The following is a 16,204-nucleotide window of genomic DNA, read 5'->3' on the forward strand; positions in this document are numbered from 1 at the left end:
AATTGCTTCTGGGCTTTCTGCCAACCCTAGTAAGATTACGATTATTTATTCTTTGGATTCTTGTAGGCTGTTAAGAAAGTGAATTAACAGCCTTTGTCTGAAAAAGACTGATTTAATTTAGTAAACTAAGGTTTGTACAGACTTTGTGTGTGCTGCGTTCTTTGGGGTCCGTAGCTGGGGCAGAACAGTTACATGTCAGACTTCCAAGCAATGCACCCATAGAAAGTAGAACTCCGAAGCAGGCAAATTCCTCAAAGAACAATTTATTGGAGACGTCATATTGGCACAAGTGGTGAAAGCCGACTCTGAAAGTTCCCGCGGCTTTCACCTAATTAAAAAGTAAAAGTTTCCCCTTTCCCTCCCAAGTCACACTGTCCAATCCAGGTGCTAGCCAGTTGCTTGATTACTTCACTCCTCCTCTGGCCAGCCACCTGTGAGAATGTCCTTGGTTCCCACAGGAGAACTTTATTGTTTTGGCTACAAAACCCCATCTAACTATTTTTTTCCCGCTCCCACTGTTGTGTGGCAACCCTGAAGCTTCCAAGATGGCCTCAGCCAGGTTTGTTTCAGCGTTGACATTACAAACTTAGCAGATGTATTCGGGCAGATGCTGAGCTTCTTTCAGCTTTGACTTAACTTTCCTGTCCCATCGTAGGCTGCCAATGCAAAGTGACTGGTTAGTTTCAGTGTATTGCTCAAATCCGGAAAATGGTTTCATTTAACCAGGTTAAGGGAGTTGTGTGAATTTGCTGACAGGCAGTTTTTTATTTTTTATTTTTATTTGATTTATATGCCGCCCTTCTCCGGAGACTCAGGGCGGCTTACAATGCGTTAAGCAATAGCCTTCATACTTTTGTATATTTATACAAAGTCAGCTTATTGCCCCCACAAACTGGGTCCTCAATTTACCTACCTTAGAAAGGATGGAAGGCTGAGTCAACCTTGAGCATGGTGAGATTTGAACCTGCAGTAATTGCAGACAGCTGGTGTTAATCACAATGCTATCAGTCTGCTGAGCCACCAGGCCCAGTGCAATGCTTGGGGGAGTCTATATGACCATTTCGTTGTAACAGTAACACAGTTGGAAGGGACCTTGGAGGTCATCTAGTCCAACCCCCTGCTCACACAGGAAACCTCAGTATTCTACCATTATATGGGTAGAGGTTTGTCATTGTAGGAAAAGAATGGGACCTCTAGTATTTAAATAAGTGCAAGGAGTACTTAACTTACAACCATGCCCGATCCCAGAATTATGGTCCTAAGTCATTGTCCTTAAGTGAGTCAGCATATGACCATGCAGTTTTATAAACCTCCTTTGTGGCAGCCATTACATGAATGCTGCATTCGTTAAATGAATCTCTCTTATCCAAGGAGTGGTGGGTTTTTTTGTTTATTTTTTTTTACAAGCAACTTAGAAGTAAGTTACTTCTAAGATAAGATATTTGATTCTACACATATTAACAGCGGCAAGAATTGCGTTCGCGCAATACACCACCGGAGGGATTGATCATTCAGAAGATATACGAATGTGCCAAAATGGATAAACTTACCGTAGAATTAAAAGAAAAAGATCATTTGGAATTTTATACGGTTTGGGAAAAATGGTACGCTTGGATAGATCATAGAAATAAAAATTGGAAATATACATAAGGCTACTGAGGATTAGATATTGAATGTATATAATGTATATATTGTATGGAATGTTGATCCGAAGCATACAAAAATGACACAGTCTGTTGATTATGTACTAGAGTTGCGTAAAGGAAAATTGTAATAAAAATTATTTCAAAACAAAAAAAGAAGAAGTAAGCTAGTTACTTCCAAACTCTGGAAAATCGGCAAAGAAAAGTCCAAAATTGCAGCCATGTGACTTTTGGGAGGCTGCAAACTGGCTTATTAGGTACCCTTTTGTGGGAGTCCGTTGTAACTTCGGACAGCTTCCAAGTGACCCGTCGTAAGTCGAGGACTACCTGTATTCTCTTAAGGACATGTTTAAATGACAGCTAAATCTGTCATTTAAATGTGACCGATAGATGGCAGTGTTTTTATGCCTCGATTCCCCTGCTTTTGTTTTGTCCAACCTTGGCCACTTTTAAGACCTGTAGACTTCAACTCCCAGAATTCCCCAGCCGGCTGGCTGGCTGGCTGGGGAATTCTGGGAATTGAAGTCCCCAGATGTTAAAAAGTTTTCAAGGTTAGAGACTCCTGGCTTAAGGCCTTGTTTGAAAACCCCTCAGGCGCATTAGACAAATGGAACAGAATACAATACCCAGGGGAGAGTTTACTACTTTAATTCCGCTCGGATACACGGTCTTTATACAGTCCGGGAAAAATAAAACAAAATTCCTACATTTCTCCAGCACCCTTGGGTCACATTTGCTTTCAAATGCAACTCTGCTCGAAAGTGGAATTGTGTTGATTTGCGTTCTACACAAGCAGTCCCAGTGACACAAAGTCCAAAATATCCTTGGCGGAGGGATAATTTTGGGGGGGGGGGGAGGAGGGAGGGGAATGTGTTAGGCCGGAGCTGACCACGATGAAGCTCTTCCCAAAGGCTGTTGTCGCACGTGTGAATTTGCTACAGGATGAGTTGCGTGGCCGTTTGGACAGTTTCCGTGCCTTGCTTTAAAACCGAGCAATTCAGATGCGCTTCAGGTAGCTGTATAAATTAGGGACAAGGTAATCTCTGTAGTGGCCATCCAGGAACCCCTTGCCGTTGTTATGTACAAACCAACACTGGACATTGGTCCCAAACACATGGTCCGAGCGGTAATCCTTTTGCAGGCCCCTGCAGGAAAATGCAAATACGCGTAAATCGTCATTATGTAATTTTTGGCTTGACCTAAGGTCATTTGAACCTGCGTGGACTTCAACTCCCAGAAAACTTGCCACGGTTGAGAAAGGCTTCTCTGAAGTCACGTGGAAGGGTTGGCGTTAGGCCACAAGCTATTAGCAATTGATTTTCATTCTTTTTTCCCCAAATGTAGCTAGTCTAAATGTCGCCGTGGGCCCGTCTGCTGCCCATTGGCATTGTTTTTGAAGTGTCTTTGGAAGGGAGCCAGTTTGGTCTAGTGGTTAAGGCGCCAGGCTAGAAACAGGGAGACCGGGAGTTCTAATCCAGCCTTAGGCATGAAAGCGAGCTGGATGACTTTGGGCCAAATACTAGGAGATCGTGAGTTCTAGTCCCACCATAGACATGAAAGCCGGCTGGGTGACTTTGGGCCAATCACCAGGAGATAGTGAGTTCTAGTCTAGCTGGGTGACTTTGGGCCAAATACTAGGAGATAGTGAGTTCTAGTCCCACCATAGACATGAAAGCCGGCTGGGTGACTGGGCCAAATACCAGGAGATAGTGAGTTCTAGTCCCTCCTTAGGCATAAAAGCCAGCTGGGTGACTTTGGGCCAATCACCAGGAGATAGTGAGTTCTAGTCTAGCTGGGTGACTTTGGGCCACTTATCAGGAGATAGTGAGTTCTAGTCTAGCTGGGTGACTTTGGGCCACTTATCAGGAGATAGTGAGTTCTAGTTTAGCTGGGTGACTTTGGGCCAAATACTAGGATGACTGTGAATTCTAGTCCCACTTTAGGCATAAAAGCCGGCTGGGTGACTTTGGGCCAAATACTAGGAGACAGTGAATTCTAGTCCCACCTTAGGCATGAAAGCCAACTGGTCAATCACTAGGAGACTGAATTCTAGTGCTATTTTAGAAATGAAAGTCAGATGGATGGCTTTGGGCCAATCAACCCTGGCCTAACTTCCCTTTTAAATTGTAATTTTTTTTTATTTATATGTCGCCCTTCTCCGGAGACTCAGGGCTGCTTACAGTGCGTTAAGCAATAGCCTTCATCCTTTTGTATATTTATACAAAGTCAGCTTATTGCCCCCACAAACTAGGTCCTCAATTTACCTACCTTAGAAAGGATGGAAGGCTGAGTCAACCTTGAGCCTGGCGAGATTCGATCTTACTTTAATGGCAGACAGCTGGTGTTAAATTACAGTGCTTCTGTCTGTTGAGCTAAACCAGGCTCTCAAATTTTAAATTTGTTTTAAAATATTAGGGGTGTTTTAATTTGTTTTGGGCCAAATTATTTAACGGGTTTTTATATTGTCTTTTAAATTTTGTAGTTTGTGTGTTTTATCTTTTTGGCTGTTCACCGCCCTGAGTCCTTCGGGAGTAGGGCGGTATATTAATCCAATAAAATAAAAATATATATAAAAAATAATAATAAAATCACTCTCTCAAGATGATAGATAGATAGATAGATAGATAGATAGATAGATAGATAGATAGATAGATAGATAGATAGATAGATAGATGATAGACAAACAGACATTAAACAAATAAATAATAAAATCCACATGATTTCAAGGTCTGTCCAGATTCTGCTAAACTCTTCAACAACTTTCTGTGGGAGTTGTTTCCCAACATACACACACAAAGACACACAAATGGCAAATGCCAGCTTTTTAAGTGCCTCCGATGCCCTACCGGGTGACGGTCAGCTTATGGCCTTTCACTTCCATGGTAGCATCTGATTTCCCGGGATCTTGTCCTGGTCTTTCATTGTAGATAATCACATCCGGTTCCTGCATGAACTGACCTGGGGAAGAATTTTGTTAAGCGTTGGTGAAGGGGAAACGTGTAGCTGAGATGTTCCCAAGATGTTCAACTTGGAGTCATCCTGAAGAGTCTGTTAGAAGAATTAAGCTACGCTAGACACCAAACTCTGAAGCCCTGCTACTTATTATACATACTACATGTACAGGTTGTCCTCTACTTACAACAGTTCATTCAGTGACCATTCAAAGTTATGCCGGCACTGAAAAAAGTGACTTAAGACCATTTTTCACAGTTACAACCTTTGTAGCATCCCCAGGATCATGTGATCAGATGCTTGGCCATTGGTTCATACTTATGACCGTTTCATGTGTCCCGAGGTCATGGGATCCCCTTTTGTGACCCTCTGACAAGCCACGTCAGTGGGGAAGCCAGATTCGCTTAACAACCGTCTTACTAACTTATCAACTGCGGTGGTTCACTTAACAACCGAGGCAAGAAAGGTGGGGACAAAAGTCACTGTCCCGTTTAGCAACAGAAACGTTGGGCTCAATTGCGGTCATAAGTTGAGGATATATACAGTAGCTTTGAATGGCCACTAAACAAATGGTTGTAAGTTGAAGTCTGTCTATAAATAAATATCTATAATAAATAATAATACGTAAACACTGCATCCCTCTCTGGTGATGTTCTGTACAACCATAGGACATACTCCTTCATCTCCATCGTCCCTATTTTAAGAGATGCTTTCCTGTTTTCTCAGTTATTCCTTCACACAGTGGCTCAGCGACTAAGACGCTGAGCTTGTCGATCAAAAGGTCGGCAGTTCAGTGGTTCGAGTCCCTAGTGCCGCATAATGGGGTGAGCTCCCGTGACTTGTCCCAGCTTCTGCCAACCTAGCAGTTTGAAAGCACGTAAAAAACACAAGTAGAAAAATAGGGACCACTTCTGGTGGGAAGGGAACAGCGTTCCATGCGCCTTTGGCATTGAGTCATGCCGGCCACATGACCACGGAGACGTCTTCGGACAGTGCTGGCTCTTTGGCTTTGAAACGGAGATGAGCACCGCCCCCTAGAGTCGGGAACGACTAGCACATATGTGCGAGGGGAACGTTTACCTTTACCTTACATGAGGTAAAAGGGACTCTGTGGCTTAGTGGCTAAGACGCTGAGCTTGTCGATCGAAAAGTCGGCAGTTCAGCGGTTCGAGTCCCTAGTGCCGCATAATGGGGTGAGCTCCCGTGACTTGTCCCAGCTTCTGCCAACCTAGCAGTTCGAAAGCACGTAAAAAAAATGCAAGTAGAAAAATAGGGACCACCTTTGGTGGGAAGGGAACAGCGTTCCATGCGCCTTTGGCATTGAATCATGCCGGCCACATGACCACAGAGACGTCTTCGGACAGCGCTGGCTCTTCAGCTTTGAAACGGAGATGAGCACCGCCCCCTAGAGTCAGGAACGACTAGCACATATGTGCGAGGGGAACCTTTACCCTTTACTTGGCTGTCATGCACCCCTAAGTACCCAGACCTATGGAACCGCCTCCTGCTCCCAGCCTTTACCAATGAGGCCATGCACACTGGAGGAGAAATTATTTGCCGGAGGGATGTAGATGCCCAAGAAATCCACGTTCACGGGGTGCCTCTTCCAAACCCGATGGAGCAGGACCATAAAGGTCAGATCCCCGTCTACGGTGAGAGTCACGTTGCTTTCTCTCTTGACCGAGACCAGCAACCTGGGAGAGGAAAACAATGGAAGAAGGCCCTGCTTCAAATCAGCCGGCCTGCCATAGAAGGCTTGTATATTGGCACGGGTGAAAAACCGGAGGCCGTGGTTTTACCTCCTCCGAAGGAGACTTCCTGTCTCCGACCAGGAAAGAGAAGTGGTGGAAGAACCGTCCTTCAAGGTGATTGCCTCGGGGCTGACTTCGACCTTCAGGCCTTTCGCTTCGAAATTAAACCCAATCTTGCCAAAATAGGTGTTGAGTTTGTTATGCAAGAACCTCTTGGCTCCAATGAGTTTCCCGTTAATTGTGATTCCTGGGAGGAGGAGGAGGAGGAGGAGGAGGAGGAGGAGGAGGAGGAGGAGGAGGAGGAGGAGGAGGAGGAGGAGGAGGAAGGAGGAGGAGGAGGAGGAGGAGGAGGAGGAGGAAGAAGAAGAAGAAGAAGAAGAAGAAGAAGAAGAAGAAGAAGAAGAAGAAGAAGAAGAAGAAGAAGAAGAAGAAGAAGAAGAAGAAGAAGAAGAAAGAGGAGGAGGAGGAGGAGGAGGAGGAGGAAGAGGAAGAGGAAGAGGAAGAGGAAGAGGAAGAGGAAGAGGAGGAGGAGAAAGAAGGAAGAAAGAGGGAGGAGGAGGGAGGAAAAAAATAATGAGAATGAGGAGGATGAGGGAGAAGAATAAGAAAGAATAGGGAGGGAGGAGGAGAAGGAGAAAGAAGGAAGAAAGGAGGAGGGGGAGAGGAAGAGGGAGGAGAAGAATAATGAGAATGAGGAGGAGGGGGAGAAGAATAATAGGAAGGGAGGGAGGGAGGAGGAGAAGGAGAAGGAGAAAGAAGGAAGAAAGAGGGAGGAGGAGAGAGGAGAAGAATAATGTGTGAGGGGGAGGAGGGAGAAGAATAAGAAAGAATAGCAAGGGAGAGAGGGAGGAAGGGAGGAGGAGAAAGAAGGAGGAAAGGAGGAAGAGGAGGAGGAGAAGGAGGAGGAGGAGGAGGAGGAGAAGAAGAAGAAGAAGAAGAAGAAGAAGAAGAAGAAGAAGAAGAAGAAGAAGAAGAAGAAGAAGAAGAAGAAGAAGAAGAAGAAGAAGAAGAAAGAATAGCAAGGGAGGGAGGGAGGAGGAGGAGGAGGAGAAAGGAAGAAAGGAGTGGGGAGGAGGAGGGAGGAGAAGAAGAATGAGAAAGGAGGAGGAGGGAGAAGAATAAGAAAGAATAGCAAGGGAGGGAGGGAGGAGGAGGAGGAGGAGGAGAAAGGAAGAAAGGAGGAGAAAGAAGGAGGAAAGGAGGAAGAGGAGGAGAAGGAAGAAGGAGAAGGAGAAGGAGAAGAAGGAGAAGGAGAAGGAGAAGGAGAAGGAGAAGGAGAAGGAGAAGGAGAAGTTAGGATGCTTATGAAGGATGCTAACCCCATCCATGGTTACTACTTATGATGTAACCAGAGCTACATCTCCAAGTCTGAGCCTCAGGAGACCCGAGCACTCTATCCCCAACTCAGAGGCTAGGGGCTTGCATCTCAGAGAGATTTTGCTAGCTTTTGACTTGGTTTCACATTTCCGATTGAGAAAACCTTTCCCCCAAGCCTGCTATTTATATCTCTCAATTAACCCAGCACGGATTGTGCATTTCTCTTACTGGACTCGGCGTCTGAAATTAAATTCAGGATGGCCCCTGGTTGAGAGTCAATATTGAAGCAGATGTTCTTCTGTTGCCTTGGGAGGGTGATGATGAAATGGGGATCGTTGTCCACTGCAATCAAAGACAAAAGGGATGCCTCAAAGAATGCGAAACAGACTTTCCTAAATATATTACATGTCTGACATCAGAGGTGGGTTGCAGCAGGTTCTGACCAGTTCTGGCGAACCGGTAGCGGAAATTTTGAGTAGTTCGGAGAACCGGTAGTAAAAATTCTAACTGGCCCTGCCCCCATCTATTCTCTGCCTCCCAAGTCCCAGCTGATCGGGAGGAAATGGGGATTTTGCAGTATCCCTCCCCTGCCACACCCACCAAGCCACGCCTACCAAGCCATGCCACGCCCACCAAGCCACACCCACAGAACTGGTAGTAAAAAAATTTGAAACCCACCACTGTCTTACATGGGGTATCTGCGGCCAAACGATTTCAGAATGATTGTCCACTCATGCTGGTTTCTGCAAAAGTCAGCAGGATTGGACAATCGATATTCTCCAAAGCCCCTGAGGGCAGGACAAGAAGCAATGGAGGGAAACTAATCAAGGAGAGAAGCAACCTAGAACTAAGGAGAAATTTCCTGGCAGTTAGAGCAATTAACCAGCGGAACAACCTGCCTCCAGAAGTTGTGGGTGGAGTTTTTAAAGAAAAGATAGGACAACCATTTGTTCAGGATGTTATAGGGCTGTGCATGGCGGAAGTGGCACGCAGAGCTATCTCTCCGGGAACGCCAGCCGTCGCACGTTGGGAGCACCGGAAACCGGAATAGCAGCTCCCTGGCGTACATCTGTGTGCCAGGAAGCTGAGCTTCCGGTTTCCGGCATGCACATGTGCACCAGCCTTCTAGTCTTTGTGCATGCTTGCATGCCAGAAACTGGAAGACCAGGTGACTGGAACGCATGCACATCAGTGGTGGGTTCCTCCCGGTTCGGTCCGGTTCGGCCGAGCCGGTAGCGGTGACAATATGACGTCACCAAACCGGTTCTCCCCCCCCTGCCCTCCCACCCACCCCAACATTATTCTTACCTTTTATTTGGTCCCACCCCCAATCTATTGCTGCCTCCTGAGTCCCAGCTGATGACTAGAGGGGAAAAAACTGTTTAAACTCTTGCCGCGGGGCTTCAAAGGGCCGCCCTACAGCTGATCAGTGTTAAAAGCAAACAAATGAGTCGGGTTGTAAGTGCGAGGACCTTCCAGAAATGACTCTGACCAGCTAGCCACACCCACCTAGTCACATGACCTCCAAGCCACACCCACAAAATAAGCCACGCCCACAGAACCGGTAGTAAAAAAAATTAGAACCCACCCCGATGCGCATGCTGGAAACTAGAAAGTCAGCTTCCCGGCATGTGCATGCACACCAGGGAGCTGGTCTTCCGGTTTCTGTCGCTCTCATGCGTGCGAACCAGAGAGCTGCTCTTCTGGTTTTCGGTGCTCCCCTGCCTGCCCACGCTTCCGTATCAGCACTTGGTGCCAAAATGGTTTACCAACAGTGGTGTAGGGTCTCCTGCTCGAGCAGTGATTTGGACTAGAAGACTTCCAAAATCCCTTCCAACCCTATTGTTCTATGTCCTATATCCATGATGGTGAACCTATGGCATGCGGAGTCATATCTGCAGGCACGCGAACGTTGCCCTAGTGCCGTGATGGCGAACCTATGGCACGCGTGCCATAGGTGGCACCCGGAGCCATATTAGTGGGCATGCCAGTTCAGCTCTGGGGCGCATGCGCGCACCGGACAGCTGATTTTCGGGCCTTCTGGGCCCACCAGAAGTAGGGAAACAGGCTTTTTCTTGCCTCTGGAGGGCCTGGGGGGGTGGGGAAGGCCCGTTTTTCTTTCTTACCTGGCTCCAGATCCTTTCTATGGATCTGGGAAGGGCGAAAACATTCACTTAACGTGGGGGGGTTCTCCCCCCCCGCCCTCCCACCCCCCCACGTTATTCTTACCTTTTATTTGGTCCCACCACCAATCTATTGCTGCCTCCTGAGTCCCAGCTGATGACTAGAGGGGAAATAACTGTTTAAACTCTTGCCGCGGGGTTTCAAAGGGCCGCCCTACAGCTGATCAGCCTTTCCCATTCCCTTGGAGGCCCTACGGAGGCTGAAAGGGCCCATTTCCTGACTCCCGGTGGAACAGGAAGTGACGTTTTTTTCTGTCCCCAGCGTCCAGAGACTCCTAGAGAGGCTCCTACAGACTCCTAGAGAGGCTCCTACAGACTCCTAGAGAGGTTCTGGAGGCTGGGGACAGCAAAAAACTGTCCCACCGAGAGTTGGGAAATGGGCCCTTTCAACCTCCGTAGGGCCTCCAAGGGAGTGGGAAAGGCTGTTTTCGACCTTCCCAGATCCATAGAAAGGATCTGGAATCAGGTAAGAAAGAAAAATGGGCCTACCAGGCCATCATATGCCAGGAGCGGGGGTGGATGGGGTTGTGTGCGCATGCGCGTGGGCACGTGCATGTGCGACCCTCCCCCCTGCCCCCCCTCTCCTGGCACGCGATGGCAAAAAGGTTAGCCATCACTGCCCTAGCACATGTGCGTGCCGGCCAGCTGATTTTTGGCTGGCTCCACCCATGCCGCCCCCACTCCAAGGAGTCTTCACGCGGCCCATTTTGGATTCCAGGTAAGTACAGAGCTCGCATGGAGTCTCTGGGAGGGTGTTTTCGGCCTTCAGAGGGCCTCCGCCATTTTTGCCCTCCCCAGTCTCCAGGAAAGCTTCTGGAGCCTGGGGAGGGTGAAAATTGGGCCTGCCAGGCCCACCGGAAGTCAGTGGGCTTGGCTCAAAGTGCCTATATAAGATTCCTTCCTATATAGAGTAAAACATAGAAGGAATGGTGCGATGGCCTAGAGGTGGAGCTCTCGCCTCACAATCAGGAGGCTGTGAGTTCGATCCTAGGTAGAGGCAGATATTTCTCTCTCTGGGCACAATGAGGATATATCTGCTGAACAATACTCCCCATTGGCGACAGGAAAGTCATCCGGCCATTAAACACTCTGCTACCTCCATTCAGTTGCCCAGACTCCACCCTGCAAGGGATTATGGGATCGTTAAAAGATGATGATCGAGTAAAACATAGAGTAGGCACAATTTTCTTCTACCTGAATGTATTCTCTTGGCGTCATCTGGGTTCTTGGACAAGATGCTGGAGTTACCAGGTTTTTGGTGCCCTAAAAGTAAAGATCCTGTGGAGGATGAAGACAGTGGATTAAACCTAATGATCTCGCCGGGTTGCAGTCAATTCTTCTGGAGGAAATATAGTTCAGATAAAAATGAGACACGTTTATTCCTGGTTATAAAAATCTTTCTGGCAATGGCGATGTAGTATTTAGACGAAGGGTGTCCAAATTTGCCAACTTCAAGATTTGTGGACTTCAACTCCCAGAATTCCCCAGCCAGCAACGCTTTCATGCTTAAGGACTCGAGCTCACTGTTTCCTGGTTTCTAGGCAGTCCTTTAACCACTACTCAAAACTTGCTCTACTTTCTTTTCCTCTAGTTTTATTGTGAATGGATTACGATCTTTAGGAAATGGGATAGATGTGTGCCCTTTACACCTGTCCTCAACGGGGTGGGGGAGGGGGACAGTATTCAGCCGGTTCGGACTGGTTCTAGCAAACCGGTAGCAGAAATTTTGAGTAGTTCGGAGAACCAGCAAATACCACCTATAGTTGCCCCCACCCCTGCCCACCCCACCCCTTCCAGGAGTCCCCACACGTTCCCCTGCACAGGAGAACGGAGCTGGAAAGCAGGTTAGTGGGGTGGGGAGGGAATGGGGATTTTGCAGTATCCTTCCCCTGGAATTGGGTGGGAATGGGGATTTTGCAGTATCCTTCCCCCTGCCACGCCCACCAAGCCACACTATGCCTGCCAAGCGACGCCCACAGAACCAGTAGTAAAAAATGTTGAATCCCACCATTGACGGGGAGTGTTGTGGTCCGCCAGCAGCCTGCAGAGCTGGCAGCAGAGTCAGACAGCGATGAGGCTGAGGAAGAACATAGGCCAGTCCTGGAGGCTGGGGAAGGCCTGGATGAGGGCTCTGCGTCGGAGGCAGAGTTGGGGCCAGGGCCATCGGGGAGTGAGGTGCGGACTCCAGAGCCTCCAGAGGCTGACAGCAGAGAGGCAGAGGAACAGGAGGAGCCTGTTCCTAGTGCACGCATGAGAAGAGCTGCCAGAAGGCAAGAGCAGCTAAAGCAAAAAGGGCGACTCAGGAGTAAGGCCAAGAGATGATTGGCCCCTCCCATAAGGCTTAAAAGACCAGCAACGGCTCTTGGGCTCTTTGTCGGAAAACAACGTTGAGAGATTTGTTTCTTGTCTTGCTGCATTTATTTCTTGTCGGCGTCTTCTGCTTCTGAACTTTTGCCAAGAAAAAGCCTTTGGCAGGTTGCCTAATTAGACCAAGGTTGGTGATCAGGCTGAAGAATTGTGTTATGAAGAATTTATTTTTGAATTAGTTTGGACTACGCTGAAAATGAATTAATTCTCAGCTGTTCTAATAAAATCTGTTTGTTTCGAACTGATTGCGTCTGATAATACCTACTTGGGCCTGGGTCACAACAGGGGATATATATATCACATATCGGGTACAAGCGTTTTTCAAAAGCAAACTTCTGATGCTTATTCTTTTTCTGAATTTGCAGAGATTTGCATGGCGGGCTGGGGAATCCTGGGAATTGAAGTCCACAAATCTTAAAGTTATCAAAAGTTGGATGCCCTGATTTAGACTCCACTTCTACATCCAGTTACATTACCAAAAAAAATCTTTATCTTTCTATAAACATTCTTTTTCTCTGTCACTTCTAAAAGCGTGTACACAGGTAGTCCTCAACGTATGACCGCAATTGAGCCCAAACTTTAAGTTGCTAAATGAAACATACGTTAAGTGAGTTTTGCCCCAATCTTTCTAGTCTCGTTTATTATGTGAATCACTGCAGTTGTTAAATTAGTAATTCGGTTGTTGAGTGAATCATGCTTTCCCAATTGAATTTGCTTGTCAGGAGGTCGCAAAAGGGGATCACGAGACCCTGGGACACTGCAACTGTCATAAATATGAAGCTTCCAAATTTTGATCATGTGACTGTGAGGATACTGAAACGGTCGTAACTCTGAAAAATAGTCATAAGTCACTTTTTTTTCATTAAATGAATTGTTGTAAGTCAAGGACTACCTGTATTTTTACAAGCAAGTACCTTTGCTTAATATGCCAACGTTTTGTGCAATATTTCCTGGATGGCAAATTACTTTGGATGTTAGCATACGAGTGGATTTTGATATGTACCTTCCTTGGGAACAAATGAATGGGATCAATTCACATTTGGGAAAAGGGCAGTCAGCTCAACATTCGTTACCTGCATCTATGGCAGAGGTTGGACCCATAATAGCAGGTAAAGGACCTCCAGATTTCTTTGTGGGCTTCGCCCAGGATGGAATGGAGTTGTCTGTTGGTTCTTGGCCAATAACTATGGGCCCTGTTTAGATAAATGGAAACGAATGGGATGAACAATTCATATCAATTAATCAATCAATCAGATTAGAGCTGGACCTTGGAGGTCCTTCTGGTTCAGGGGTGTCAAATTCAATTTCATTGAGGGCCACATCAGGGTTGTGTTTGACCTCAGAGGGCCGGTGGGGAGGTGGGGGCGGCATAGTCATGGGGTGGGGGCAGTGGTGAAATCTGAACCGGTTTACTACTGGTTCGCTGGCTATGTATGCGTAGTGTGCACAATTCACCAAATGCAAGGTGCGCACGCACAGTGCACGCCAAAAGGAGGCATGCGGGAAGTAGAACATCACGCGAGGGTGATCAGCCGTGGCGCACAATCTTTTTTTTTTTACTTTTAAAAGCATTGCTTTTAAAAATAATTTTAAAAAAGCCTCTGATGATCGCGCTGCTCAGCTGTGATCGTCAGAGGCTCTTTTTTTTTTTACCTTTTAAAGGCATTTTTTCTTTTCTACAACCTCTCCGGCCGAAATGGTTGTAGAAAAAATGCTTTTAAAAGGCTCTGACGATCCCAGCTGAGCCGCGTGATCCTCAGAGGCTTTTTTTTTTACTTTTAAAACTCTTCAGCCGAAGAGGTTGTAGAAAAAATGCTTTTAAAAGTAACAAAAAAAAAAAGCTGAGGATCGCGCAGCTCAGCTGGGCATGGGGGGGGAGGGATTTTTGCTACCGATTCTCCGAACCACCCGCCGCCATCACTACCGGATCGGGTGATCCGGTCTGAACCGAGAGCATTTCACCCCTGGGTGGGCAGAGTGCTGCAGGAGGCCTTGGAGGCCGAAAATGGGCCACACGGCAGCCGCACACAACCTCCTACACAGCTCGTTTTGCCCAGCAGAGGCACGTGGGTCAGTCCCCTGATATTTGCAGGCTGGGCCTCGGCCCAGATTTTAAGGCACCCCGCGGTCCAGATCCAGCCCACGCGCCTTGAGTTTGACACCTCTGTTCTAGTCCAACCCCCTGCTCTTAAAAATCTCCAGTGATGTAGCACCCACAACTTCGAAGTTGGAGTCGAAGCAAAGTCGATGCGGAAGCCAGATTCACTTAACAGCCGTTTTACCGGCTTAACAACTGCAGCAACTCACTTAAGATTTGTGACAGGAAAGGTCGTAAAATGGGGTGGAACTCACTTAGCATCTCTGTCTTGCTTAGCAATGAAAATTTTCCAGAACAATTTAATTAGATTTGCTTTTGTTTTAGCAGTGTGAAGGGTACTATTAGTGCATCAGCAGAAAAAAAATATTGCTATTATTGCTGTTACTAGGATTGGGGTTACATCAGGGGTGAAATGTAAAATTTGTTACTATCGGTTCTGTGGGCGTGGCTTGGTGGGGGGGTTGTAATGTGACTGGGTGGGCGTGGCCAACTTTTTTTTTTTTTACTTTTCAAAGCATTTTTTCTAATGCTTTGAAAAGCCTCCGCCGATCAGGCAACTCAGCTGGGATCGTCAGAGACTTTTCAAAGCATTTTTTTTACCACCTCTTCGGCCAAGAGGTTGCAGAAAAAAATGTTTTGAAAAGCCTCTGACTATCCCAGCTGAGTCGTGCAATCATCAGAGGCTTTTTTTTTTTTTTACTTTTAAAAGCATTTTTTTCGTGGGAAGAGGTTGTAGAAAAAATGCTTTTAAAAGTAAAAAAAAAAAAGCCTCTGATGATCGCGCGGCTCAGCTGGGCATGGTGGGTGGGTGGGGCACAGGGATTTTTGCTCCCGGTTCTCCGAACCACCCGCTGCCATCGCTACCGGATCGGGCGATCCGGTCCGAACCGGGAGCATTTCACCCGTGGGTTACATCCACAAGGGGCCAATTGCTAGACCACCGGTGTCCAACCTTGAGGATGTTAAGACGAGTGGACTTCAACTCCCAGAATTCGAAGTCCACACGTCTTAAAGTCACCACGGTTGAAAAAAAACTCCAAGCTAGAAATTTTGATCTTGCTAAATTAGGAAAGGACGCGGCTCCCAACAAGCTCTGTGCTTTTCTGAAAGGATGAAAGAAATCCCCAAGGACCTTACTCTCCAAAATAATAATAATAATAATAATAATAATAATAATAATAATAATAATAATAATAATAATAAAAGCCTTAGGAATGTTCCAGGCAAAAAATCAGCAATTTCCACCCTTTTTTTCACTCTGAACCTGCATCAAATATCCAAAACGCAAGACATGGCAAAAGCAACCCGTTTTCCTTCTTTGACTTTATCCCTCCCTCATTTACAGGCTAAATGCCAGGCGGGCGGGGGCAAAAAATGATGGATTACAGATTCCTTTGGGTGAAAGCAGAATTACAGCAGACTTGCCAAAGTGACTGATGTCTATTTATAATGTAGTAGCCACTTCCCAGCTCCACTTGATGGCTTTTTTCTTAAATACGCCAAATTTCTTCCCTCGGCTGCCGTTGGCATCGTTCCAAACTACTCTCATAGTTACAGAAAATATATGTTTAAAGAAAGGGATGGTGGAAGGATGGGGAATGAACTATCTGGGTGGCCCGGATTAAAAGAAAAAGGGGATAAAAAAACCAGCCAAGAAAATAAGCAGTGCTCAAAACTTGACTCCCAGTTCTGGAATGTTGAGTCCAAAATTTCCTTCTTAAGTTCTTAAGTGAGTTTTGCCCCGTTGTCCAACCTTTCTTGCCACAGTTGCTGGCTATTGGGGGCGAATCACTCGCCCCCACGGAGAGGGCTCGTAACTTGGGCGTCCTCCTGGACGCACGGCTGTCTTTAGAAGATCATTTGACGGCCGTGGCCAGGGGGGCTTTTTATCAG

At 46.8% G+C, this 16,204-nt stretch overlaps 1 protein-coding gene across 1 annotated transcript in view; it reads right to left on the bottom strand.

The window, feature by feature from the left end:
- Positions 1-2,275: 2,275 nt before the first annotated feature.
- Positions 2,276-16,204, bottom strand: part of ITIH2 (inter-alpha-trypsin inhibitor heavy chain 2) — a 47,697-nt gene continuing 33,768 nt past the window's right edge. The window contains 7 exon segments of the mRNA XM_070946682.1: positions 2,276-2,788; positions 4,490-4,601; positions 6,117-6,289; positions 6,395-6,593; positions 7,892-8,005; positions 11,041-11,124; positions 13,287-13,406. Coding sequence (XP_070802783.1) covers positions 2,641-2,788; positions 4,490-4,601; positions 6,117-6,289; positions 6,395-6,593; positions 7,892-8,005; positions 11,041-11,124; positions 13,287-13,406 — 950 coding nt within the window. The 3' untranslated portion in view covers positions 2,276-2,640.

This window comes from Pituophis catenifer, unplaced genomic scaffold, assembly GCF_029215685.1.
Source record: "Pituophis catenifer annectens isolate HBS135680 unplaced genomic scaffold, rPitCat1.0.hap2 SCAF_7, whole genome shotgun sequence".
Lineage (NCBI taxonomy): Eukaryota > Metazoa > Chordata > Lepidosauria > Squamata > Colubridae > Pituophis > Pituophis catenifer.